Source organism: Dicentrarchus labrax, unplaced genomic scaffold, assembly GCF_905237075.1.
Source record: "Dicentrarchus labrax unplaced genomic scaffold, dlabrax2021, whole genome shotgun sequence".
NCBI classification, from domain to species: domain Eukaryota; kingdom Metazoa; phylum Chordata; class Actinopteri; family Moronidae; genus Dicentrarchus; species Dicentrarchus labrax.
In genome coordinates, this window is record NW_026136724.1 from 7,007,809 (window position 1) to 7,034,973 (window position 27,165).

At 38.9% G+C, this 27,165-nt stretch overlaps 2 protein-coding genes across 2 annotated transcripts in view; both read right to left on the reverse strand.

The window, feature by feature from the left end:
* LOC127359092 (plexin-C1-like) overlaps positions 1 to 13,167 on the reverse strand; it is a 35,461-nt gene extending 22,294 nt beyond the window's left edge. Inside the window, exons 1-10 of the mRNA XM_051392802.1 lie at positions 11,599 to 13,167; positions 10,356 to 10,484; positions 5,543 to 5,677; positions 5,340 to 5,440; positions 5,158 to 5,263; positions 3,129 to 3,294; positions 2,328 to 2,430; positions 2,145 to 2,220; positions 1,339 to 1,380; positions 1,107 to 1,237 (exon numbers count right to left, since the gene is read on the reverse strand). Of these exons, the coding sequence (XP_051248762.1) occupies positions 1,107 to 1,237; positions 1,339 to 1,380; positions 2,145 to 2,220; positions 2,328 to 2,430; positions 3,129 to 3,294; positions 5,158 to 5,263; positions 5,340 to 5,440; positions 5,543 to 5,677; positions 10,356 to 10,484; positions 11,599 to 12,603 (1,994 nt within the window). The 5' untranslated portion in view covers positions 12,604 to 13,167. The remainder of the gene's footprint in view (positions 1 to 1,106; positions 1,238 to 1,338; positions 1,381 to 2,144; positions 2,221 to 2,327; positions 2,431 to 3,128; positions 3,295 to 5,157; positions 5,264 to 5,339; positions 5,441 to 5,542; positions 5,678 to 10,355; positions 10,485 to 11,598) is intronic.
* LOC127359093 (plexin-C1) overlaps positions 1 to 27,165 on the reverse strand; it is a 49,459-nt gene extending 22,294 nt beyond the window's left edge. Inside the window, exons 1-16 of the mRNA XM_051392803.1 lie at positions 26,051 to 27,165; positions 25,545 to 25,667; positions 22,741 to 22,875; positions 22,525 to 22,625; positions 22,342 to 22,447; positions 22,088 to 22,253; positions 21,833 to 21,935; positions 21,169 to 21,244; positions 20,665 to 20,706; positions 20,401 to 20,534; positions 19,627 to 19,806; positions 17,619 to 17,727; positions 17,009 to 17,188; positions 16,761 to 16,928; positions 16,469 to 16,568; positions 16,099 to 16,253 (exon numbers count right to left, since the gene is read on the reverse strand). Of these exons, the coding sequence (XP_051248763.1) occupies positions 16,195 to 16,253; positions 16,469 to 16,568; positions 16,761 to 16,928; positions 17,009 to 17,188; positions 17,619 to 17,727; positions 19,627 to 19,806; positions 20,401 to 20,534; positions 20,665 to 20,706; positions 21,169 to 21,244; positions 21,833 to 21,935; positions 22,088 to 22,253; positions 22,342 to 22,447; positions 22,525 to 22,625; positions 22,741 to 22,875; positions 25,545 to 25,667; positions 26,051 to 27,064 (2,796 nt within the window). The 5' untranslated portion in view covers positions 27,065 to 27,165 and the 3' untranslated portion in view covers positions 16,099 to 16,194. The remainder of the gene's footprint in view (positions 1 to 16,098; positions 16,254 to 16,468; positions 16,569 to 16,760; positions 16,929 to 17,008; positions 17,189 to 17,618; positions 17,728 to 19,626; positions 19,807 to 20,400; positions 20,535 to 20,664; positions 20,707 to 21,168; positions 21,245 to 21,832; positions 21,936 to 22,087; positions 22,254 to 22,341; positions 22,448 to 22,524; positions 22,626 to 22,740; positions 22,876 to 25,544; positions 25,668 to 26,050) is intronic.

Sequence of the window (27,165 nt, forward strand, 5' to 3'; positions counted from 1 at the left end):
TGAAAAGTTATCTTTTGCAGAATATAATGAAATATATGCTTAAAGGCATTTAAATGAAGTTTTGTGTTGGCATTATTCTCAGCGATGGAGGAAGTCCTCAGATCTTTTATTAGGGTAAAGGTAGCAAAACCACAGTGTAAAAAACACTCTGTGTAGTAAACTCCTGCATTCAAAATCTACAAAAAGTAAAAGTACAAAAGTAGCATGAAAATACTAACACCTTTGCTTCACTCTCCCCTTCTAAACACAAAGGACAAACCGTGAGATGTGCAAAAGAGGTGAACGGCCCTATCAAGAGCCAGTGTTTGGTTTGTCCTTCCTGGGCTACTGTAGGCGAACCACAGCATCAGTGGGCATAAAATGCTCATTCCAAGGTAACAAAAGCATAACGATTCTTATTTTCAGGTGATTACACACAGTTGAAAACTTAAAATATCATAATAGAGCTTCCTAAATGTTACACACTGGCCCTTTAAAACGGGCCAATTCAAGAATAATACATATTACATTACTGTATAATAATTATTGATGCATTAATGTGTTTTATTTTCATTTTTACTGCTAACAACCTTCAGGTTATAACCTGATGAGGGTCTGTGTATATACAGGTTTTGACTGCAAGAGAAGAGGACAGTGTGCTGGGGGTCCTTTGTTCTGAATTGTCCACAAATGGTCTTCCAGGGTTCCCACTCTTATTAAAAAATAATTTTCCAGGACCTATCCAGGACATTTTCTAGAGAGTCACAAACAGTCATATAATTTACCAGCTGCGGTAGGCCTAGTATTGATAAATTTAATTTCAGTTTTTATTGCCTTTAATCAATAGTAACAGCTGAAGACTGACAGGAAATGACACACAGCAAGGGCCACATGTATTTGGTCATTTTAATCAATTTCCAGGTGTTTCCATGACTGGAAAACTAGTCTCTAGGGTTCCAGATTTTTTCAGGTTTTGCTAGGACACGTTGGAACCCTGCACCTGTCGCTCGACAGGTGTGCAAAAGTTTTTGAAAATTAAAAATATTAAACATGAAATGGAAAATATAATTATTGTAATGGGATTGTTATGGGTAATGTAAATACAAACAACCTGTAAATAGACTCACTCTTTTGGGGTGCAATCCTCAGCCTGGAGCCTCACTCTGGTCACATCACTGAGGTTAGAACCTGACAACATCGCACGGTTTCTGCCGTAAAAAGACACAACGCTGGGAGTGATGGAGGAGATCTCTGGCCTCTGAAAGTAAAACACACACACAATTTATTCTCATCCATAACTGTGAATGGGGTGTGAAGTTCAGAGGGAGAGTGTGTGTGTAAGAAGAGCTTCAGACTCACAGAAAACTTCATCCCTGACTCCATCATTTGGCAAACACTGTCCTGCAAGAAGAGATGAAGAGGAGAAATTTAGCAGGTTAACCTAACAGCCACTGTAAAGGTACAATATAATGACTGTACTTATGTTCTTTTATGAGGTTAATTAAAGGAATAGACCGACAATTTGGGAAATACACATGCACATATGTACTTATAACTGAAGAAGTTAGATGAGAAGATAAACATTTCATTTCATTAAACATTTGAGGCAAGAAATAGGCAATGTAGTAACACTCATATCGTGAACGGTAGAAATTGACTAGGATCCGTCGACTCTCTTTAGCTCTATTTTGCTCTCAACCATCACCGCTAATATGTTAAGCTAGAGGCGATCTGTGTCTGTCTGTTGTTTGCTCTTGGGCAAGTAGTATAGAATTTATCAGAAGGTTTTTTCTGAAAACTGCTGCTGCTGAAAGCAAGGCTCATTGGAGACAATCAGAACAGGAAATCTGAGGGCTGTAAAAACAACCAATGACTTAATAGCAGCTCTAACAGATAAAGTAAATTCATACATTAGTGAAGTTATAGGCACAATAAATATTTGTTTATTTTAACCTCTCAAAGGAATGATTAAGGATAATTAGCTGGATATAGCTGAATCAACTAAATAGTCTGAGTAAGTTTTGTCTAGTAAGTCTAGTCTATTTTCACTAATGTCTCTTAATTAATGTGGTGACTGTATTGATGTTCCAATGTAGCATGTTTAAATTGAGCATACGCGTATAGAGCGTGGAGAAGCCTAGCTTAGATGATGAATAGATAATTACTTTGATAACTCCTTCAGTCGCCCAGGAACAGCCGTTAGTGCTCCAGCCACATCCAGCCTCGATACACTGCTGACACCTGAAGAGAAAATTAATGGAACTCTTGTTGATGCTTTAACATCTTAAACGTATTGGGTATTATTTCTCTACAGTAAATAGATGTCTATAAACTGGTAGTGGACTTACAGGACAGAGGTTGGTGGTCCCCTGATGTCTGTACAGCTGGTAAGCTTCAGTTGTTCCAACAGCTGTGTCGTCCCAAGTCTAATTGTTACAGTGACCGCCAGGCCTGACATGCAAATAGTACAATGAACATTACAGTAAAAAAAGTTCTACGACATATCTTTCAGCAGTACATGTTTGGATGCAATGTAACAATATATACCGTGAGACATCACAGTTGGTCAGCTTGTCGAGATTTTTCCATCTCTAGCGTACTCTGCACCAGACCTTCCATTAATATTTCTGGTTGTATTGTGCTATTGTTGGCAATGATACAAATCACTGCTTTGTGGAAATGTTGAATTTGCCCCTGTGATAATGCCAGTCTCCTCTGGCCATGTGGCAAACCATTCAAATCTGACTCGCCTTTCCAAGTTTGCCATCCATATGTTTAGTTTTGCGCTAACTAGCTGAACCGTTTTTAGCAGAAGTTATCTAGAAATGTTAAGCTATTGATGCTTTTTCTCCTTTTGTTGGCAAACACCTGTTTGTCTTCTACTCGACTCTTACAAAGATTAATCATTTCAAATGAAGTCAAACAGAACTGCAGTAAATGTTGCAATAAGTGGTAGCGCCTCAAATGAAAATGGGTTGTCCCTAAAGTTACTGGGATTTGTATTCCTTTTTAAACTGGTTCTTCTCTCTTGTGTTTGACTTTCACTGAAGATCACTTTAGTACCAGGGTTAACACTTAGAAGATGGTGTGACGTGCAGTATTGGAGTGAAACTGATCAAATATTCTTTGGAAATTCAAAAGTCACTGACCTTCAGCAGGAAGTGTGCTATCAGAAAGGATACAGGTGCATTGTGGGAACTGCGGAGGAGGGCTTTCCGTGCTACAAAGCTCACGGGAACTTGTGGAGAAATGACAGGCGAAGTTAGACAGCGTCTTCTGGCCCACAGTCAAGTGTGTCTTGATGTTAAGTTTGATCTGAGAAAGGAAGTGTTGTGAGAGAAATTAGTGACAGTCACAACTGATTGTAGTTAGAAGCTTGTATATAATCCGTACCTGTCTCACATGTCATTTATAAGAGCAGCTTTTTAGTCATCATCATCATTGCATTATGACTGGTTTCATTTGAACTGGAGTAGAATACAGCTGACCCCTGATGTGGAGACAGCCTGGACTGGGCTTTCTTTAATAACGGTTTTATACCAATAATAAATACACGTGCCCCGTTCAGGAGATAAAGAGTAAAAGGGTGTGATGACCTATGGTCACCCTGGACTACCTGTCTAGCCGATACTTTTCATGGGTGTAAGCAGGTTCTACCACTAAGTGGCTTTTTCAGACGACTAAGAACCAAATGCTCCTCTTTTATCAATAAAGCCAAATCAGAATATTATTTGTCTAAATGATTCAGATTTTTTTGGAAAGCCATAAATCCCTTTCTGTGAGCTGTAACTCTCAAGCTGCAACTACCTGTTATCAATGATTCTGTTGCTGTTCATGACAAAATAAAGATGTAGTCATCATTTGTTTTAATGAGCATTTCATATCTTTTAGCTCTCTGTATGACGAGCTCTGTGAAACTTGTCCAGTGTATACTGATCAGTCTTTTAACAACATACCTCTCTCTGAGCAGGAAGTTCAAAAAGCCTTAAAAGTTCTACCCTCAGGACCTGATTTGATTTAACTGTACTGAAACTGGTAGCTGATTTTGTAGCAGAGCCTCTAGGATACATTTTTAACCTTCCAGTGCAAAATAATGAAACACCAAGGATATGGAAATCTGCTTTTGTTCTCCTTTTATTTAAATGGTGTACAGGCCAATATCTAAATTACCAGGACTGGGTAAAATGATCTAAGATTAGTTTTTATACACCAATGTCCTTTTATCAACATATCAATCAGATTTCAGAAAAGAACATAGCACTATCACAGCTGCACTGACGGTGGTGAATGACACTTCCGTTGCACTTGACAGGCAGTAACATTGTGCAACACTCCAAAGCTCACGACACAGTTGACCATTATGTTTTAAACCTTACGCTTAACTCATGACTGTGGGAGCATGCACTCGCTTGGTTCTCAAACTATACTAGTGAAAGGTCTCAGTGCATTAAATATGATGGTCTATGTTCTGGTGCATCCATCTGCAGGGATGTCCCACAGGGATCGGTATTAGGTTCACTTTTATTCTCCATTTTTATAAATAATCTGGGTGAAAACATGTCACATACTAATTCTGTCATACACTGCTGTGTGGAAACTCTTGTGCAGGCTATTAAATACTTGCAAAATCCTTTTATTATTGTCCAAAATACCCTACCCGTCTTCAGTTGTCTGTATATATATATATTATCTTTTATATATGTGCAAGATGCATATGCGTCTTATCATGATTCCTTGTGGTTCATTTAGGCTGTGAATTGCATTAGCAAGGTTTTACATTGCTAATCCTTTATATATAAGGCAATTCTTGGCATGCCCCCATGCTACTTTTATGTCTTTATCACACATAAAACTACAGCACAGTACTCTCAATCTTAGGAAATCCTTAATCTGTCTGTCCTAAATGCCCGTCCCGAAATTAGAAAAAAGGGTATTTGTGTATTCTGCACCCTCTGCAAATTACATAATTAATCCTGTTACGTGATTTTAAATCCAAAATGAAGTAATTATAGGCAAATTCCATAGGATGTCAATGTTTTTAATCAATCTAATTGAAATGTCTCTTTTTGAAATGCTGTTTATTTTGTCTTCTTTTATGTTTTATGTGTGTCTTCCTTGAAAAAGAGACTCTTAATCCCAATCTTCTGGTTAAATAAAGGTTAAATACAAATAAAATACCTGCCCAGTGCTGTCCTTTAGAACTTTGTATGAAACCATTTTCTGTTGAGAATCATCAGGAATGGAGAACCAGTCTGAATCTTGGCATTCGTCTTCAAATGTGCAACTAGGAAGAGAAAAGGATGTTTTAACCAAGTTTATAATTGTTAGAAGGTGTCAGCTGCAGATGTTGTTTCCCTGACCTTCTTTTAGAGCCGCACCAGACACAGTATGGATCTTGTGCAGACCAACAGTCCTGCACATTTCTGTATGTGCTGCACTTTGACACAGGTACACGCTTCATCTGGAACAAAACACAAACATTCAACAACACCAAGTATGGCTTACATAGGCCATTGTAAATTTAAAATCCTCAAGTATGTTTAAATATGTACAAAGAATCTACCTGGTTTTTAAATGGCACGTACACATGTTTATGATCCACCTGGTCCAGCTGCATTTTGGGAAACACTTGGCGGTCGTCATTGGCCCTGTAGAGCACTCTGGGACAGGTGGTGTGATAGTCCTTGTCCACAGCAAGCTGACAACAAGAAAGTACATTTGTTATTTTCTCTGAGACAGTTGCTGAGTTTGTTTTAGGTGCAAGGCAAAACTCAAATGGAAAGAAAGGATTATGGAAATACAAGTACAAATGCCCCACTGATATTCTGATTTTAAAAGGTCATCAGCTTACACACAATGAGCTTCAGGCTATTTACTTAAGGAATAAAAAAAGTCTTTGGCTTTTCCCAACCACTGAAAAATTCTGCCTATGCATGAAGAAGCGTGAATTAATTCATGTAGTACTTCGTTTCATGCCACCATTGCATGCATGAAATTCACGATAAGTCATGTACCCTTCCATAAAATGATACCACAGATTATCAACATCTGATTAACATCTGTTCCAGGAAACAGCTATATTTCTTGTCACATTTTCAATCTTGTGATGAGTCTGTAAAAGTACTATTACAATCAGATAATGATACAAAACCTACTACCAGAATCTTTTGACTATAATATACATTCACTGTATGCTTGAGTGGTGGTTGTATAAACACTTTAATCTTCACAGCAGCTGTTGCTGTTTGAAAAACAACATAAAAATGTCAAAGGGATGCACCACTGATTTAATCAGAATTCAGGTCTGACCCTCTCCAGCTCACAAATCTAGCAAACAGTTCTGATACAGAACTGAATTAAAGAAAACCTCTCTGTTATCCAGTTTTTTTTTTCACCCTCATTAATACACGATGACCATAAAACTTCTATTAAAAGCAGGGTCCAAACCAGACTCAGGTCCCCTTTACTAGCCCAATGTGGTTTGGACAAATAAAGACAGTCTCAATCAGAGGCCTGGTCTGAAATTTAAAGAAATTCTTTGGATGTATAAAACCTCTTAAAGCCCACTGGGTTGCCTGCTTGAGCGAGTTTTAAGCTGCTTAGTTCACCTACACAAATATAAATTACATTGGTGTCAATATGGACATGCTCCACATCGTCAGATTCAACCGCTCAGTTCCAGTTGCCTATTCCAAGGCATGGTGGCTAAATGATTATTCTTATGATTATACTGTAAAATAGGTGTTGCCAGAGTAGGTCATAAATAGGGGCAGATTCAGGAGGTTGTGGTTTAATTCCCTTTGTGTGGGCATTTATTCAAGTGCTTCCAAAAACGTGAAAAACAACAAACCAACAACTAAAAATATTTACAAAAACTGAGGAAAAATCAACTCGATTCAAATTAACAGCACTTGTCTAAGCTGCAATCTCTCTCTACTCCCCTGGCTTCCCCAAGAGAACTGATCCTTATACATTTCTTACCTGTCTCAAGACTAGACGTGGATTAAACCATCCTCACTTAAGGTGGTATTATTTACATATATCTTTTATCAAGACACAAGCTTCAATAAACATCATTACCCATAATACAAATCAAATTTCCTATGGCGTTTGAATGTAACACCAACTCAATACTCCCCACCATTCCTTAAATGAGAACTAAACAGAATTAAATATTAAACTTATTCCTGTTAACTTTTTTTTAATTGTTATTATTTTTTTTTTATTAAACAATTTAAATGTACAAAGCTACAAGGTATACAATAACAATCAGCACATTGGTGACATAAATAATAAATAAATCAAAGATAGAGTACAAATAAAGAAATTAAATAATAATAATAATAATACTAATAATAATTAAAGTAAATAAATAAATACAAAATAGATAGTTCAAACAGGGGCTTCAGGGAAAAAATTTTCATAATGACTCATTAAGGTATTTTTGTTGTTTAACAAAATCAGAGATTTAAGCAAAGAGCTCAGTTCCAGGAGAAAAGGAGCAAATTTAGGTAGTGATTTTGCAAATTTTTGTTTGTGAATAAAGAATTTTGCATATAGGATAACAAAGTTCATCATGTGTTCAAGAGCATTATCTTCTGGGTTAACATAGTAGCAAATAACATCTTTGAGGGTAAGAGATTGAGAAATGAGATTCAACATCACTCCAAAACTTTTTCGATATATCACAATAAAAAAACAGATGTGAAATTGTTTCTGTATTAAGATTACAAAAAGCACAGGAATCATCAACATCTATAAACTTAGCAATAATACTACTAACTGGGTATATATTTTGCAGTATTTTAAAATGTACTTCTTTAGCCTTGTTAGATATGCAATATTTGTGGGGTAGAAGCCAAGCTCTTCTCCAGTTTATGTCCTCTATTTGGGACTGTTACGACCCGGCTCGGGGGGGAGAGGGAAGCAACATGAACCAGAATGTTTTTAGTAAAATTGCAAGTTATTTATTTGCAGGGTTCACAAGGAAAACAGGAAAAGGGCTGTTGGATGCTGCTTACCTCAAAGAAACAAATATAACTTAAAGAGGTCTCTCCAAAATGAGAGAAAGCCACTGACTACTTCAAAATCAAGTTAAACAAAACTCTGACCCGTCATTAATAAACAAAAATACAAAGTAAGCAGCACCCTCTAAAACCTAGTGTGTCTAACATAAAATAAATCTACAGGTATCTGGTGTGTGTCAGTTACCCCCATCTAGATCCCTGCCCACTTTCCTTACCACAGTTCTCATAGAAAGGCAACACAGGAAACAAAGATTTTACACTAGACAATTACTAAGTAAAGCTTCTACAGAAGTTTAACAGATGTACCACAGTAGAGCACAATATACACAAGGTGAATTGATCAAGGGCAAAATCACAACTGCCTATTTAACAGGTAGGCAGCTATTTAAATAGAAGAAGGCGGTAGATGATTGGAGGGACTGCCAGGCGCCGCACCAATCAGATCATCGGCTGGAACCAGGAAGTAGGCAGGTCTCGCGCCAGCCTATCCTCGGCAAGGGGTCACACATCCTGTTTAACATGACCCAGCTGCACAACACAGATACACCTACCCAGATAACGGAGGTGGCTCTAACAGGGACCTCCAGTAAAACTTGCCTCTAGGCACAACTCTATTCATTCTTTGAAAACACTTTCTATCTGTTAGTTCAACTCCACTCAGCATCAGTACAGGTTGACTTGTTTTATATTCACTGTAACTCAAGTGGCTTTTTATAAGTAGAATTAACTCTATTGGGATAGCACGAGTTACAGATATAAATTCTCTGGAGGGAACAGGAAAACTGTGTACAGACATACAACGTTCATAAGACAACATATTACCAGCATTATCAAAAAGATCGAGGATATGGATGATACCTCTTTCAAACCATTTTAGCAAGAATAAGGATTTGTTTCTTATAAAAATATTGCTATTATTCCAGAGAAAAGCCTTGTTAAATGCTAGAATAGTTTGTTGATGACATTTTGATAGTTTGATTGGTAATCTATTAGGTAAAAAATTACATTTCAAAAGAAAGGAAAGACCTCCAATTTTATTAAAGATGTAGTTTGGGATGAAAAACCAGATAGAGTCAGGGTTTCTGAGACACTTTCTCAACCAGTTAACCTTAAAAGTATTGACAGTGTCTATAAATTCTGCCTTACTGTTGGAGAGGACACATTTCTTGATTTTATGCGATTTATTTTTCCAGATGAAGTCTAAAAAAATTGTATTGACTTGTGTGGTAGTTGGTTCACTTACAAATAGGGACAATGCTGGATGTACGAAGCCAGACAAACCTTCTGCTTTAGAGACAAGAACTCTACCTAGGACAGACAAGTCCTATTCCCCCGTTAACTTGGTACGTCCCCCACGTAATTGGTCCCACACAACGGCTTTCGGCGTCAGGTAAGATACGTACTGAAATAATGACACTTTATACGTGCTAAATCGAACGAAATATATAACGAAACGAACAATAAAAGTTGCCTGTCATTATTGTTGTTACCTTAACTTATGGATGTTGAAGATTATAAAGAAATAACTGAGCTGAACACAAAACAGACCCGGGATAGTAGTGTGCACGTGCGTTATCAGCTGAAATGAATTTATGGTTAATGTAAATGTAAATGAATAAACAAAGGTGTACAAACGAAAACAACAGGTAACCTAACAAGTTAATACCTAAAGAAATAAGTGACGAATGACCACTGTAGTCCACTTTGTCACGTGGACAAATAATGCTCATCAGACTGAGAATTTGTTTTAGTGTTTCATCCTAGACCAATACGTCACATGCTGTAGGTCTAGACCAGTTAGCTATATTGCCCATCCTTTAATAATCTTTAACAACAAAAGGCTAAACAAATGGACAGCAGTGGATATTGACACCATATCCTGCTCTTTAAGTATTATATGTGGCGTTAACTAAAAAAGAATCAATTATTTTATGAAATGTAATTAATACTTTTCAAAATAAACTGGGTGTTTTCCTAGACGTGTTCAATTCTTAAATGGTGCGTTGAATGAGGCGATGATGTGATGTAAAGTAACAGAGGAAATAAAAGAAGTGGTGAAAGTGGTGGAACGATGCAAGAGTCGGCGTTACTTTTAGATTTTAAAGACTTTCAGACTGAAATAATCTGCATTTACAAAGTAGTTACTTATATATATATATATAATTTCACATTGTTGTCATTTATTTTTAAATATCTGTATAATATGACAAACAGTGGGGAGAAATTCATATCTTCATGTCACTGTAAGTAAAAGTTACCTTGTTTGCTATTAATTAAAGTAGAACAAAATGTTGTTAACTTTGTTTCAATAATGGATAGATTGTATATCAGTTAACTATTAATACACACCTTAATGAGCTGCCCGTCTCCCGTCCCAATGAAGAAAACCACCCAGGCCTTCTGTCTCACTGCCAGCACAGAGGTCATGTAGTTCTGCCTGAAGAGCACCTTCTGCAGGGTAGAAACAAGTATTGAGAGCTCTTCATATCAAAATATAAGTGCTCAAAGCTTAATTAGATGTGTGTTGCTATATTATATTATTACGTACACGCCTTAAGTGTGTGTGTGTGTGAGACTGTCCACTTTCTACCACCTTGAAAACATTTCCAGACTCGAGCCATCTCTCTCAGACTCTGTGGCTGAAACCCTCATCTATGTCTCCATCCTCCTCAAAATCCATCTCTTCAACAAGGTCTATGGTCTTAGTAAATGCTGACACACTGGCTAACATTACAACTATCAATTTATGTTTGTATTGTTTGTGTCTCCCTCCATACATGTAAAGCAGCGATATGATATGGAACTGCCAGTTTAATTGTTATTTTTGTGCAGCGGTCTCCTGCTGCCACAGTTCAAAGTAAAAAGCATCAAATCCATTTAACCCTCAAATCATTTGACCTCTCACATCTCTTCTTCTCAACATGCAAAGTCTCGCAGTCTTTTGATTTTATTTATTAAGAAGTTATCAAAAATGTGTTCCTTCTACAAATAGGCTTTCAGAAAACTACATTTTGTAACAAACTTTTGTCTCCATATTTTGTGTCTGAGCACCAAGAACTGGATTTAATCACACAGGTTGCAGTGGGAGAAATTATATGATTTCACCCAACAGTATAGTGTAATGTAATACAGTCTACATTTTTACCAAATCAGCTGAAAAAGGTTCCTTAGATTTTGTTTAGAACTTACTGGAAGAATCTTGATGGACCTTAAAGAACGTCTACGAAGGGGGGAGATGCACCCAGAGGAAATCCTCTCTGAAAGAAATTGTGTATTTTATGTTAAAATAGGTTTCCATGAATTATTTTCTACATTGTTAAATTTGCTTGCGCATTTCACGCTAGAAGCACTAATATTAAAAATACTGAATATTATTATAGTTAGTAAAATTCTCATGAAAATGACGTAAAATGTAAATATTACGTTTTTCTGTACTGAATCCTAACATCAGACTGTTCCCGAATGGAAGTCAGTGAAATATTGGACAGCTTATAGTTCAACTTTGTTGATACCACAGGATAAAGAAATAAAATCAGAGATTAAACTGCTGTAACAAATGGAAACAACATCCAATCACTCAAAAACGACCCACCAGATAATCTCGCTCATAAGTAGATCTGTACGGATCTACATCGGGGTCTCCGGTGAGATCAGGGCTGATGTCAAACACTACCAGCTCGGTGTTGGTTTGTCCTCCGTCCGCACTGAACACGCCGCTCCAGAGCACCGGCGGCCCACCCGGGATCACCGAGGAGGCCAGGAGTCTGCTGTCTGACTCAGCACCACCAGAGATACTGAGAGTCGCGCCCCGCAGAGACTTTACAGTCTGGGTTTTGTCGGTTTTGCCCTCGAGCCAAATGAGACGGACTTTGTTGCGTTTGTCCTTCGAGGGCACGTTAGAGAAAAGATAGATTGTTGAATTGATCTGAAATCCATCCACAAACTCCACACTGCCTTCATGTTTGATGGGAGAGTTAACGAACTCTCCATTAGAGGAAAATATCCCTCCATTCTGACCGTTATTGGTATTATGAAAGTTCACCGTGTCTGATCCAGTGGAGCATTTGGTCTCTGTGGATTTGTCTTCGTATTGCTGTATGGCAGCCAGAATGTAAGTGTCGGTCTTGGTCCGGGTCTCCACATTCACCAGAAAGCTGACGGACGCGCTGCTGTGCCATGGGGGCCCCACCTGGACGTGCTCCTTGTACCGCACATTAGAAATGTTCTTCAGGTCCAGCAGCTCGCAGTAACCGCACTCTTCGGTCATACCGCAGCTGATCAGACTGTCATTCTCAACAAACGGTAATAATATGTTGACACTGAAAGTTGCGTTCCACTTCTCCGTCTCAGAAACCCGGTCAAACTTCGAGTACTCCACCTGTTCCGCACCCTTTATGATTCCTCTCTGGGTCAGACTCCGGACCAGGGTCAGGTCGTGGTTCAGCTGGTACAGCTTCTCCTCTGTAGCGATGTAAACCGTGTTGTTGGACACAGCGAATTGGCGGATGTCTCCGTTAAATTCAAAGCCTCCGCCCTCTTCCAGGCACCGAGCCGGTTCTCCCCAGAGAATGAACAACAGACCAGGCAGCAGGATCATCTTCTAGCGGTGGCAGCAAAACGCTCACACATCGACGGTCTTCATGGCACTCTGCTCTCCTCCACAGTGTCACTGGAGTCGTGCGTAAAAGCGCAGTGCGCCTCTGTTGAAAGGAGGAGTGCTGAAAGTGGGAGGGAGCGAAAGCGAAAACTAACAGACGGTTTCATTCGTTCTCAGATGTGTTCCGCACTTTAACCATGTTTAAAACAAAGTCTATACAGTTTTAGAATAACCACAGAACCTGCATGCAGTGATGTGTGTGTGCGCTCCTGAACAAACTCCAGAGGATGACAGTCTGTCTCCCTACTTCCCTCAACAAATTGGACATTGGACCGTACATGGTGTGAAGTGGGTTGATATGATGATCTTTACACGGTGTAATGCGCTTCAATACTTGTTTTATCTCGTGGTGAAGCAGAGGGGATGTCCACTGACCCCTCCACTCCAACATTATCAGGTGAGCAGCATTTCCAACTGCATCATGCATCGTTGTACATGTTCAAACTACAGTACAGTAAAGATGATATCCAGTGACTCCTGGATGACATCTAGTGTCAGCTTTGAGAAGTTCTTCTAGTCGTCATTGGGAAAACAAACCACTACATCACTCACTCTTCCCCGTAAACAAAACCATGAAAGACACTATTCTGGACTTACAAGCATAGATGGACAGTTGTACTGAGACATCAGTCAACAAACAGCTCAGCAACAACTGGTAATGTTTATGGCCCAAACAGATGACCCATTCTTTTTTCATATTTCTTCCCCCTCCATCTCAAACACTTCCAGTGGCTCAGTCATAATAGGAGTCAAGGTATGGACCCACCAAACTAACATTTCAAGCACAGTAGTGAAACAGTAGGGTAAACACAGGCGTTACCATTGATACTAATTAAGGTTCTGTTGCATTCAGGTCAAACAGAGTCAGGGTGCTGCTGTTGTCCATGTTGGCTCACTGGAAAGGCTCTGCTACACTAAATGGAACAGAACCTTAATTAGTATTATTGGCAACACCTGTGATTACCCTACTAGTAACCTGTTAGGAATACGACATAAACAAAATCACAATTCAAATAAAAGCCCACACTAATAAAAATGTCCCACCACAAACCATAGGACCATCTAAAGGTAGTCAACTCCCAGCACCCCAACCACACCAGTGACTGGAGGCCACCACCAGCCTCAGCACTAGAAACAGAGAGAAGAGATTAAAACCCTGAACTATACCAAATCAATTCTACACACAAACAATAAAAACATAAACATGGACTAATGATGAATTAATACTTAAATAAATGCCAGTCAGTGTTCTGACTCTAAACAGAGCACCTCTCCACATTTTCTGTGAGCTAAAGATTAAAGTAAAGCTAAATTAAAACATTACCTCTGCAGCTGCTGACAGTCATTTCCTTTCAGCTTTTCTACGTACAGTAAAAGTTATGGCAGACCCACAGTGTTGTTATTAAAATACAGAAGTTTGTTAGCACCGACCTGTCGGCTTTCTTTGATCTGTGAGCAGTGATGTGACGCAGTTTTTATTTCTTCACTTGCTCGATGTTTCAGCTCGTTTGTTGTTCGTTTTTAATCCTTTTAAAGTTACATTGTAGCACTGGTAAATATTTCTATTTCACATTTGTTCCAAGAAGTCGTACTTTAATTATTTGTACTATATGGGTGGTTATTTATGTTCATTGTCTACATACAGCAGCCTCTATCTGCCTGTACAGTCATTAAAAAAGAAGCTATTAAGCCATTCTCCTATCTGGACTCTCTAACTGGATTCACATCTAACCTATCTATCATTTTAAAGACACACATTTTTACTTAAACCAAACCACCTTACAAACCATCAATCAAATGCCACTGTTGAAGTTTCTTAATGTATAAATTATCTGGAGAAAGTTTGACTGCAGTTAAAATTGTTCGATACAATAAAACCATCAAGTCATCTTGTGTTGTAGTTGAGGAACCCAAGTCTCATTTGTTGTATCTAATACATGTAAAATCTTAATTTTGTTAGTGCGTTAACCTTTTGATGCACCCAAGCACATTTTTGTGTTTCTGACTTTTAATTTCTAGCATATTTGATCCCTTTTTCATGCATATTGATGATGAATCATGCAAGGTTGTGCCAATTCTTTTCATGTATTTTTTATTTTTAGCCTATTGTAAGGAGTTTGGTCTAGACCTGCTGACTTCTGTTATGAATTGGTGCTATACAAATAAAATTGAATTGAATTGAATTGAATTGAATTAAACAACGTGGACTGAAATAGACCTGTTAACGTCCCTTCACTCAAAAATATGTAGATTGAAAACCATTCAAATCACTATTTTTGATTACCTTCCCGATGGTGATGATGAAAAAAATAAGTAGAAAAAAACAAAAAATAATAATATATAACATTTTTATAGCTTGATTTTTTTTTTACCTTAACGTGATTATTTGACATTGATCAAAAAATAATAATGCATATAAATAAACGTTGCTGCTAATCTTTCACATATACCAGGCTGCAATATTCAAACCATAAATAATCCAGTTTGCATGAAGTATATTGGAAATAAATCATTTTTTATGTGTTTTAGACCATGAAAACTTCAGCAGTTTTGGGTGTGTGCTGTGGTGGTGAGATTTTGCAGCACATCAGCCGTACACACTGTGCTGATTACAGTAAGGAAGAGTAGGCTATGTAAGCTATGGTGAAGGTCTTCTCTCCTGTGAGGGTCCCCGTGGCTCCCAGAATATCTGCCAAATGGCTGAGATGCTGAACAGCACTCAGTCTCACTGCAGCTCTATGGTAGCTGGCTCAGGCCTAAATTCAGCAGGGTTTTCATTATATAACCGGGCTGCAGTTCAGCACCGTGTCTTTGGCCAGACTGGCCTGCTGCTGGATGAAGCTGTTGGACAAAGACACTAGCTGTGTCATTAGAAAGGATTCAAACTGTTTGACACTTTGACTCAGTAGAAAAACGACTTTATTACAAAACTTAAATTTCACTCTGATATATTGACTACTAATCTATATACTATATATTAATTGTCCTCACACCCATAATAGGAAAACTACACTGGCTAATGCTACATTCTCAAGTCTGTAGGTGAACATGAAGCAGCAGCCAGCAGCCTGTTAGCTTAGCTTAGCATAAAGAATGGAAACAGATACAACTAGCCTGGTTCTGCTGGTAACAAAATCCACCTACCAATGCCTCTAAAGCTTCTTTGTATCTTTATTTTTCATTAGTACAACAATGAAATGAACAAACACACAGGATCTATTAACAGTAACAGAGGAGGGACCAATAACAATATAATTACCATAAAAACAGTAATCGTAATAAGATACAATAACTGAGACAACGTTCAGAGATACTTGCAGGATACTGTACAATCTCAGAACTAAACACTGCAGAAGTCCTCTTACACTCACTGTATGCTTAAGATTTTTTACATAATATTGAGACCAAAGAGAACTTTACTCCAGTGACCCACAGGTGAACAATTGGGTCTCAGTGCAGAAAATGAACCTGAGGCATTATGTCCATCTTGATAAAGGAGTTGCCCAAAGTTTTCCAGGTTTGACCTAACGGTCAGATCTTGTTCATCTCAGCAGTGAGCTTCTTTTGCCATCGACAGATAATCACCAACACTGAAAGACAAACAGTTATTGATTTAAACTGAACAGACAGACAAACAGAACTCAATCCATAAATTGTTCATTAAAAAGGTCAAAATTCATTCTAGTTCAGGTTTTCACACAAACAGCCTTTGATTGCATTGATGCAATACATACAGATTTCACTGTACATATCAGAGAGCGACGACACTGACTGGACTGAAATCCAGTCAACCTAGTGTACTTACCAACAGGAATACAGGGTATCAGCAGAATGCGCAGTATCAGAAGGATCTGATGTAATAAAGATGGAGGCCCTAGTCTCACCGTCTTGTCACCATATTTTATCTGGAAAACAAATACAACACTGCTATTAAAACAGGAATTTTACAGTGGGACATCTCACCAGAACACTGGGTCAAAAATATTCTGAGGGCTTGGTGCTATGACCCACCTTCATCCTGCCTACAATCTCAATAAACTAAGTTGTATTTGTGTATTGTATTGTCTAGATTGGTGAAGATGAAATAAAAGATTTACTGTTAAGTGCTGAAACTCAACGTCAGGTGTCCCTTGAATCTCACAGATAAAGAGGTCAGTCTCGTTACTGGTTTTTTTGGCTTCCATGATGCAGGGGAATTGTTCACCTTCCTGAACGCCCCACACTGACAACTCTCCCAATGTCATCTCCAGTTTGTCTGCCTTTTTCTGCAATAACAGAAACACATACTGATGTTTTATGCATTCATGTTCTATTTTTGTGTATCTGTGATAAAAATATACATTACCTCTATGGTGATGCGCACATCGTCTCCTGTCCTTGTAGATGTGAAGCTGGTGAACTCAGGGTCTGGGTAGTAGGTTATTGTTGTGGAGCAGTCCAACGTTTCATTGGCTACTTTCAGAAACACACTGCTTGTAAAACTCTCTCGATAATTTCCAGCTGCCGGTGTGTCATAGATCAGATTCTGTTGTGAATTTAAAAAAAAATATTGTGATATGTGTGATAATCTGTGTATGGAGTAGCATGGTGATGATGGTGACGTACTATTTATGTCAGTACTTTAGCATAACTAAAAAGGCCACATCATAGCATGGCGTGACATGTAATAAAACAAAGTGTGACATTATACATGGTTCACTCTGAATGTTTATGCATGTGTATATAGACACAAGTAACAATAATGCAATATAATGTATTGAAAAATACTTAATGTAATGTTACATAACATAATGCTAGAAGATTACATGGGATGATGTGACATAACATAGTCTAATTTGATCTAATATCAGTATTGTGATATAATGTGTCAGTAATGCAGCATGATATGATGTGATGAGACATAATTAATGTAAGATAACAATACAATGGGACATTGTACATGTCTACAGACCCACCTGAGAGGTGTTGTTTCTGGGAAGTCTGACCTCATGCAGGGCGTGGCTGTGTAAGACCCCTTCCACAAACTCCAGGTGGGATCCAATGACTGTGATCTTCCTCTTCCCACTACAGGACACAGAGCAGCAGCCAATCAGAGAAGTGGAAATATAATACACATTCCATACCAGAGAAAACCTTTCCTTAAACATGACACATCTAGGGTCACCTACATATGAGTCTAAATCTCTTGGTGGCCCCTGGAAACTTCAATGGTCAGTCTCTCGTTCAGACTCAACACTCAAGAATCTTGCACAATACAAAGAACAAAATCTCTGTTGAATGTAGTTCCCTTAGACTGTGGAAAACAGTAAAGATTGTTCCTGGATATAAACACGACAACATCCACAACTTTAACACACATCATTGCCGGACAAGAGATGAAAATGATCGTGTCCACCTGGGTGTCATGTTTCCATCACTGCCAATCAGAGTCAATGAATGACGACTGTACCCGTTCCCACTGAAGAAAAAAGCCAGATGCTAGTTAAGTGTTAGTGGGTTGTGTGGAAATAATGTGTGTAGGCTTTAGAAAAAAAGGTTGGGAAGTCCCCAAAATCATTAGGATTTATCCACAGGGGATCCTCAACAGATTTAATAGAGATCAGCCACTGGTTTTCACTATGTCATTTAGAAGTCACATTTTGGTCTGGGGTAGCACTAGAGGAAAGCTCATGTAGTAAAAGTAAGGGAGTCATTAAAATCTTTAGGAATCATCCTGAGGATTGTGAATATCAATAAATGTCTTGACGACTCCTTCAAGAACTTGTCACAACCATGAGCATGGCCCTAGGATAATGATGTTCAGACTACATGCACGTTATAAAACTTAAAGTATCTCGACTGTTATGTCGTTTAAGACTGGTGCTTGTTGAGGTGCAAAAACAGAAGTGACAGGAACAGACGTTCATTAATTATTTAAACCACAGACACACCGACAAGATAGTCGAGATCTAATATAATGAATGTTCTGTGTTCTTCTACACATCCAGATAGTCACACACAGTCCAGGTCCATATAGAGAAACAGTTTGGAGTAAAGTCCTCCTCCTGACAAATTCTCTGATTCCTCTGGAGAGTTTCTTTGTCCTGTCAACTTTATAATGACAGTTCTTATTTTTGCTGCTTAACCATATTTGCTGCAGTGACATTACTGCACACATCGAAACATCTAAAATGCCTCTGTAATCATTAATTTCCAGTGTTCACAGCACAGTCATATTCTAAATTCATTATTGAATAATCTGGAATATCACTGTGCTGTGAACACTGGAAATTATGCCTATATTATTATTAGGCTAAATGTTCCAGGCAACATTGAAATATATAATACATATCAAACCCAACTCAGGAATGATTAGCCTCATGTGACTGAATAGAAATGATGTAAAAAGTATTTCTGGTCTGTAAGTTGGTGGCTCAGAACAACTTCCAGTTCAAGCAAGAATAGAACAGATTACAGGGGCCCAAGTGGTCCACTAACTTATGCAGAGGTGGCATCGAGTCTGTGCACACACCAACAAAATGTAAATAAACAAGCCTGTGGACGAAATATTGTATTGACAAAATTGTGCAAAACTTCAAATCTACAAAACAAATTTCTTTACAGAACATATGCTACAGTGAAATTTCACAAAAGGCATCACAGCCCAAGATGCATTTGTCAACCACATTTAAAAATATTTAAATGAACCTTTTCTTGTGTTGGCTCACAAACACTTTTATAAAGTTTGAAAACCTTTTACCAACAAACGTCCAGTTTTAATCATCAAACAGCTGGTTTGAACTAAGGTCACAGGTCTGACCGGGCAGATAGCCACTCATAGTTTAGGATAATGAGGTGGCACCTGGTATGACCAGTTTCAGGGATGGCCCACGCCCCCCCGGATACACCCCTGCTTTTTCCATCAAAAACTGTATTTGTTACTTTGTTTTGGGAAAAAAGAAATGCCAACAAATTCAGTCATACCTGATCCAGGTGCTGCTGGGTGTGATGTTGGTGCAGGAAGGTAAGGACCGGTAGGTGATTTTAGCATTGCCATGGCAACTACCGTCTGGGAGGACAACACATACTATGACCACGCCTTTATTATCCGTCCTGGGAATGTGGAACGTCAGATCCACACCAGTGTTGCTCCACACAGGAGTTCTGACCAAAGCACACAGAATAAAAGAGAGAGAGAAACCGGATAGTCTCACTGAGATCAAGACTCACTTACTCACTTTTTTGTGTCGGTAAGTTTTTACATCATAATAACAATAAGATGCAGAAAACCTGAAAGCAGCCAGAAGCATAGCAGCAAACACATTAAACATCATTTTAAACTCACGAGATGTTGTTTCATAAGCTTAACACATAATTCTACTGCCATTACAACATAACACAAGACAACACAAGAAATATAAAAAAGGATACAGCAGAATCAGCTTCAATCTGTCGAACTATGCAGACAAACAAAGGTGTATGCTTTTGACTTTAAAGAAAATGCCACACATTTCAATTTTGAGGCTTTCCTAAATCTAAAAACTGGGCACCTGATAAATCTACCATTTTTCTATTGACACTGACTGAGTTTGGGTCCCTGTTCCAATCCAGTCTCCAGCTTTAGGAAACAGCAGTACATGAAGTACTGGACAGTTTATGTCAATTCATAATATGGGTGGAATTCCCAGTAATAATCTCCATCTCTGAAATGTCATTTATAGTGTAAGCAGATTCTTAGTCGTCCATAAACTGACTCACTCTTGTGGCGTGCAGTCCATGTCCGCCTGGATCCTCACTCTGGTCACGGCAGCGAGGTTACGACCAGACAACATCGCATAGTTTCTGCCGTAGAAAGACACGACACTGGGAGAGATTGAGGAGATCTCTGGTCTCTGACAGTAAAACACACACAAAGATAATCAGTTTTAATGTATTACCTTCTACTGATGTTTTAATCTTTATTGACTGTGAATGAGGAGCATCAGAGGAAGAATATATGTGACAACTGAGGTTCAGACTCACAGAGAAGTTCATCCCCGACTCCTCTGTTTGACAAACACTGTCCTGCAGGAGGAAGTGAGGTGAAGACATTAAGCAGGTTGACATTACATCCACTGTAAAAGTACTATGAAGAGTTGATACAGGACCTGTTGTGGCTAACATTAGCTTAGCTACAAAAACTGGAAACAGTAGAAAACAACTAGTCAGACAACTATAATTATTTACATGTTGTATGTGTTTGATTAACATATGCAGAAACAACAATCAGTTAGTTTAGCTACTGATCAGCTCTTGGTTGGGTGCAGTGGGGCCTGTAAAGCAGAAGCATGGGTTTCTCTGAGCAGACAGCATGGGTTTCTTTTTGTAATACTTCCCCATTGATGGAAAAACCAGCTGGATTAAGCTAAATAAGAGAATTTCCTATTTTATCATAAAAAAATATAATTAGGGCCCAAGCACCAACTGATACAAAGACAAAGTCTGGAAAACCCTCTTAGATAAACACATAAACAGATGCATAGTTACATTTCCCTCTCCTCGATTCCCCCAGGAACAGCCGTTTTTGCTCCAGCCACATCCAGCCTCGATACATCGCCGACACCTGAAGAGAAAACAAATGTTATCACCTGTTGATAACAACCACAGAGACCACAATATAGTAATGCTGTACATGCTTTCTTTATATATATATATAGGCAATAAAAGCCCAATATATATATATATATATATTGGGCTTTTATTGCCTTTAATTGACAGTGACAGCTGAAGATAAAGAGGAAAGGGGGCAGAGAAAGAGGGGATGACATGCAGCAAAGGGCTGCAGGTCAGATTCAAACCCTGGGCCGCTGCAGCAAGGAGTTTTTTGCCTTATTAGGACCCGAGCACAAATCGTGCAAAATGCTCACGTCAGTCGTGGCGAAAATAGTCGTATTTTCTAGGGGTCCACTATGAGCATAGCAAAATGGCCCCTCAGGGGCCCATAAACTGTACCATCCGAGGCCCCATTCACCGATATGCATAAAAATCAACACACGCGTAAATCTTATCCAGACGAACAAAAAATCCAGTGGGCGCCACATCCCAAAATCGCTGCCTGCAGATTTAATTCCTTTTTCTTTTTCTTCACAGTTTGTTTATTCTGTTTATTATTTATGTTAGAAATGATCTGTGTACTTCGGTTTGGACTTACAGGGCAGGAGTCTGCTGTCCCCTGATGTCGGCGCAGTTGGATATCTTCAGCTGTTCCAACAATTGTGTTGTCCCAAGTCTAATCTTAACTGTGACTGGCAGGCCTGTAATACAGTAATACAATGAATGTTAGAGTCTTGGTCATCCTTTTCAGCAACACACATATATTTTATGCAATGTCACAACACGTATGTACAACACAGATTTGTCAACTAATAATAATAATGATAATATAATCAGAATGATAGTCACTCACCTTCAGCAGGAAGTGTGCTATTTTTAAGGATGCAGGTGCATCGAGGGAACTGTGGACGACGGTTTTCCGTGTTACAAAGCTCATGGGAATTTGCAGAGAACTGACAGGCAAAGTTAGACAGAGCCTTCTGGCCCACGGTGGCGTGTGTCTGGATGATAACAGTGATCTGAGAAAGGAATGGATGTGAGTGTTTAAAAGAGAAAAAACTGTAAGTCACAACTGATTACAGTTAAAAGCTTGTATGTAATCTGTACCTGCCCAGTGCTGTCCTTTACAACTTTATATGAAACCATTGTCTGTTGAGAATCATCAGGAATGGATAACCAGTCTGAATCTTGGCATTCGTCTTCAAATGTGCAACTAGGAAGAGAAAATGATGTTTTTAACCAAGTTTATAATTGTTAGAAGGTGTCAGCTGCAGATGTTGTTTCCCTGACCTTCTTTTAGAGCCGCACCAGACACAGTATGGATCCTGTGCAGACCAACAGTCCTGCACATTTGTGTATGTGCTGCACTTTGACACAGGTACACGCTTCATCTGGAACAAAACACAAACATGCTGAAATAAAAGTAAAATCTGATCAATTTAATTTATTCTCAGTCTCTCAGTGTTCACCACAGCTTCACATGTGATTCATGCACAAGGGACCTACCTGGTTTTTAAATGGCACGTACACATGTTTACGATCCACCTGGTCCAGCTGCATTTTGGGAAACACTTGGCGATCATCATTGGCCCTGTAGAGCACTCTGGGACAGGTGGTGTGATAGTCCTTGTCCACAGCAAGCTGACAACAAGAAAGTACATTTGTTATTTTCTCTGAGAAACTGAGCTACTGCTTTGTTTTTAGGTGCAAAGCAAAACTGAGCTGGAAAGAAAGAATTATCAAAATATAATAAAAGCACAAATACCCCACTGATTTGAAATGATTTCTGCCTATAAAAAAAGATTATGCTGCTTCTAGAAGTACATTTAATACCTCAGTCTTCCACTTACACCTGTATATGCATGTATTCTACAAATAGAATTTATACCAAACGACAGCTCTACAGGAAGCAGCTATATTTCCTGCCACAGTGAAAAACCTGTGGTGACTCTGTAGTGGCATGACATATAATGTTATGTCCTGAGATCAACCATCACAACCACATTTAAGATCTGTTTTGTGAGACAAATTATTTTCTGCTCTTAAAAGCCGCCCTTCAGTCTTCTGCTCTGGAGTCATCCCCCCACTTTTCCTCTGGATCCTAAATCCACCAAAATCTTTCAAGCCATCTCACCCCCAATCATACCTGTGCTCATGCACACTATGAATGCTTTTAACTGGTACCGCACAACATTATATAATTTAATAATATATATAATAATATTATATATAACGTGGAAGGTATCACCTTAAAATGCTTATTGTTCATTTGGTGAAACTCTCCTGTTTATTCATATCTGGTTTCTCTTTACATGTTTTCTATAAACATGACCTGCAACAGTGAATCCCTGGTACCACAACACTATGACATACTGTCAACTAATATCCATATTATTATATTCAATATTATTTGTAATTACATATAGCTGTTCTATCTAATGTGTCTTTACAGGCAGGGAGCACTGCAATGGTCGAAAGAGCTCAAGACTGAATGGAGAGAGACACGTTAGCGAGAACAGAACAGTAAATCAAAGAAATGAAACGTAATTGCAAGGCCAAAAAATACTACAATAAAAACAATAAAATGTTGAAATATAAAAAATAAATAAAATAAAAATAAATGTTGATTTGAGAATAATGTAAAAACCAAAGATTAAAACCTAAAAAAGTACAAACAGGGACGCTGGACAGAAACTAAACTTCAAACCACAGAGATTAAGTTAGAAGCTACAACTGAGGCACAGAGAGCTGAAGACTCAAAGGACTTTTAAAACCCTTTGCCTGACTGATTTCCTGTAAAGACATGAGTTGAGTCATGGAACACATGACATATCTTTTGAGCAAAAGAGGTCCGCAACCTGCTTGGAGGCAGATCGGGTGTGCTTTGGCGCTTTGGCCCTAATCCAGGGATGGTCCATCTTAGACATGGCTCAATGTGGCTCGGTTGAACTTGACGCCTTTAAACTGGTACAGGAAATGCAAATGTTAAAAATGTTCCTGCAATTCACTTTTCTATCTCTTTTAAGTATTATAATTGTCATTTAATAAAAAAATATTTTCAAAGTAAACTGCATGTTTTCTCAGGTGTGTTCAATTAAATTCAATTTTATTTGTAATGTGCCAAATCATAACATAACATAAATATAAGTTTTCTCTTTTAAATTTGAATTTATTATGCTTTGTGATTATTTGCGTCACAAATGAACCGAGCTCGGACTTCAGCCTATTCCTGGCTAATGTCCGGTTGCAGGATTCTTTCCCAGTGGCGGCCACTATCAAATATCCAGTCTAGCTTCACTGGACCCTTCAATGGGGAAAGTTTCAGAGAAGCTGATTTTGCACCATGCTGTGTCACTGACCATCTACACAACCCTGAGACATCAGACACTGGTCCAGCTTCTACTATGCTTGTCCTTCATCATCTCCAGTGTGCCTGCCACTGCATCATCTTCCATTGCCTCCACCGTGCCTGCAGCTGGGTTGTCCTCCTTTGTCTTCACTGTATCTACTTCTACCACCCTACATCGCATAAACATACCTAATGCTGGACTTTTACTCAACACTCTCATTGTGCCAGTCATTGGGCCTCCATTACCTTCACCGTGCCTGCTGTTAGAACGTCTTCCTTGATCCTTGATGATGTTTCATCTTTCTCTCACAAGAAATAATCACAAAGTGTGTTAAATATTTTTTCAAAGGTGTGAAATATTATCTCCACATGCTCTTATTGTGTTATTCTGTTAATAACCTTAATATAATAATACTTATAATAATAATAATAATAATAATAATAATAATAATAATAATAATAATGATAATAATAACCTAATATTGTACCATTTCATTAAAGTTTGGTTAAAGACTGTTCTTGACTGATCAGCTGATCAATGTATCTGAGTAAAATATACATTTAACTCAGATCAAATAATCTACAAACCAAAAAATCTAGTTACCACTGGAATAGTTGCTTAGTCTTCTGCAAAAAATTTTTTTTCTTGGGTGCATATGATGGCTGAGAGCCTTTATTAGTGAAAATATAGCAGTTCATTAGTGTGCAAACATATGTTTCCAGTATCAAAAGCTGTATTTCATATAATCTGTGAGTTATGGAGGAAAGTGTAAAAAAGAAAAGAGTTACAATTGCCCCGGGAAAAATGCTCCTATTCACGTCACTCTAACTTTAACTTGATGTCACTTTACTTACTATTTAATAAGCATAGCCAAATATGTTCTTGAATTAATTGTCCTTAGCATTTTTTTCCAATGGCATTTTTCTCATTAACAGATTGTATTTCACTTTTTATACACACCTTAATGAGCTGCCCGTCTCCCGTCCCGATGAAGAAAACCACCCAGGCCTTCTGTCTCACTGCCAGCACAGAGGTCATGTAGTTCTGCCTGAAGAGCACCTTCTTCGGTTTCAGTGTCTTTGGCTGAGAAACAAACACATTTATTATGACTCCTAGATGCAAACAGTGTCTATGGAATTGTGAAGTGAAGGACCTTCAGGTTAACTAGTGAAGGTTCTTCATATTAAAATATCGCTGCTCAAAGCTTTATTAGATGGGTGTTACTATATTACATCATTGGGTACGCACTTTAAGCCATGAATAATGATCTCTAATCAATTAATATCTTGGAATATTTGAATCATTTGTTTATCTGTTTCCTTAATGGTGCCATTTAAATTAATAATATAGCAGAAGACAGTCTAGTTTTTTTTTTTTTACCTTATACATCAAATAAGGTTCCTTGGATTTTGACTGTTATAACATTATAACTTTAACTAGATTAAAACAAAATCAGGACCCACCACATATTTTGGCTTATCAGATCTACACGAACTGCAGAAGTCCGGATCTACATCGGGGTCTCCGGTGAGATCAGGGCTGATGTCAAACACTACCAGCTCGGTGTTGGTTTGTCCTCCGTCCGCACTGAACACGCCGCTCCAGAGCACCGGCGGCCCACCCGGGATCACCGAGGAGGCCAGGAGTCTGCTGTCTGACTCAGCACCACCAGAGATACTGAGAGTCGCGCCCCGCAGAGACTTTACAGTCTGGGCTTTGTCGGTTTTGCCCTCGAGCCAAATGAGACGGACTTTGTTGCGTTTGTCCTTCGAGGGCACGTTAGAGAAAAGATAGATTGTTGAATTGATCTGAAATCCATCCACAAACTCCACACTGCCTTCATGTTTGATCGCAGCATTGTCTAACTCTCCATTAGAGGAAAATATCCCTCCATTCTGACCGTTATTGGTATTATAAAAGTTCACCGTGTCTGATTCAATGGAGCATTTGGTCTTTGTGGATTTGTCTTCGTATTGCTGTATGGCAGCCAGAATGTAAGTGTCGGTCTTGGTCCGGGTCTCCACATTCACCAGAAAGCTGACGGACGCCCTGCTGTGCCATGGGGGCCCCACCTGGACGTGCTCCTTGTACCGCACATTAGAAATGTTCTTCAGGTCCAGCAGCTCGCAGTAACCGCACTCTTCGGTCATACCGCAGCTGATCAGACTGTCATCCTCAACAAACGGTAATAATATGTTGACACTGAAAGTTGCGTTCCACTTCTCCGTCTCAGAAACCCGGTCAAACTTCGAGTACTCCACCTGTTCCGCACCCACTAAGATTCCTCTCTGGGTCAGACTCCGGACCAGGGTCAGGTCGTGGTTCAGCTGGTACAGCTTCTCCTCTGTAGCGATGTAAACCGTGTTGTTGGACACAGCGAATTGGCGGATGTCTCCGTTAAATTCAAAGCCTCCGCCCTCTTCCAGGCACCGAGCCGGTTCTCCCCAGAGAATGAACAACAGACCAGGCAGCAGGATCATCTTCTAGCGGTGGCAGCAAAACGCTCACACATCGACGGTCTTCATGGCACTCTGCTCTCCTCCACAGTGTCACTGGAGTCGTGCGTAAAAGCGCAGTGCGC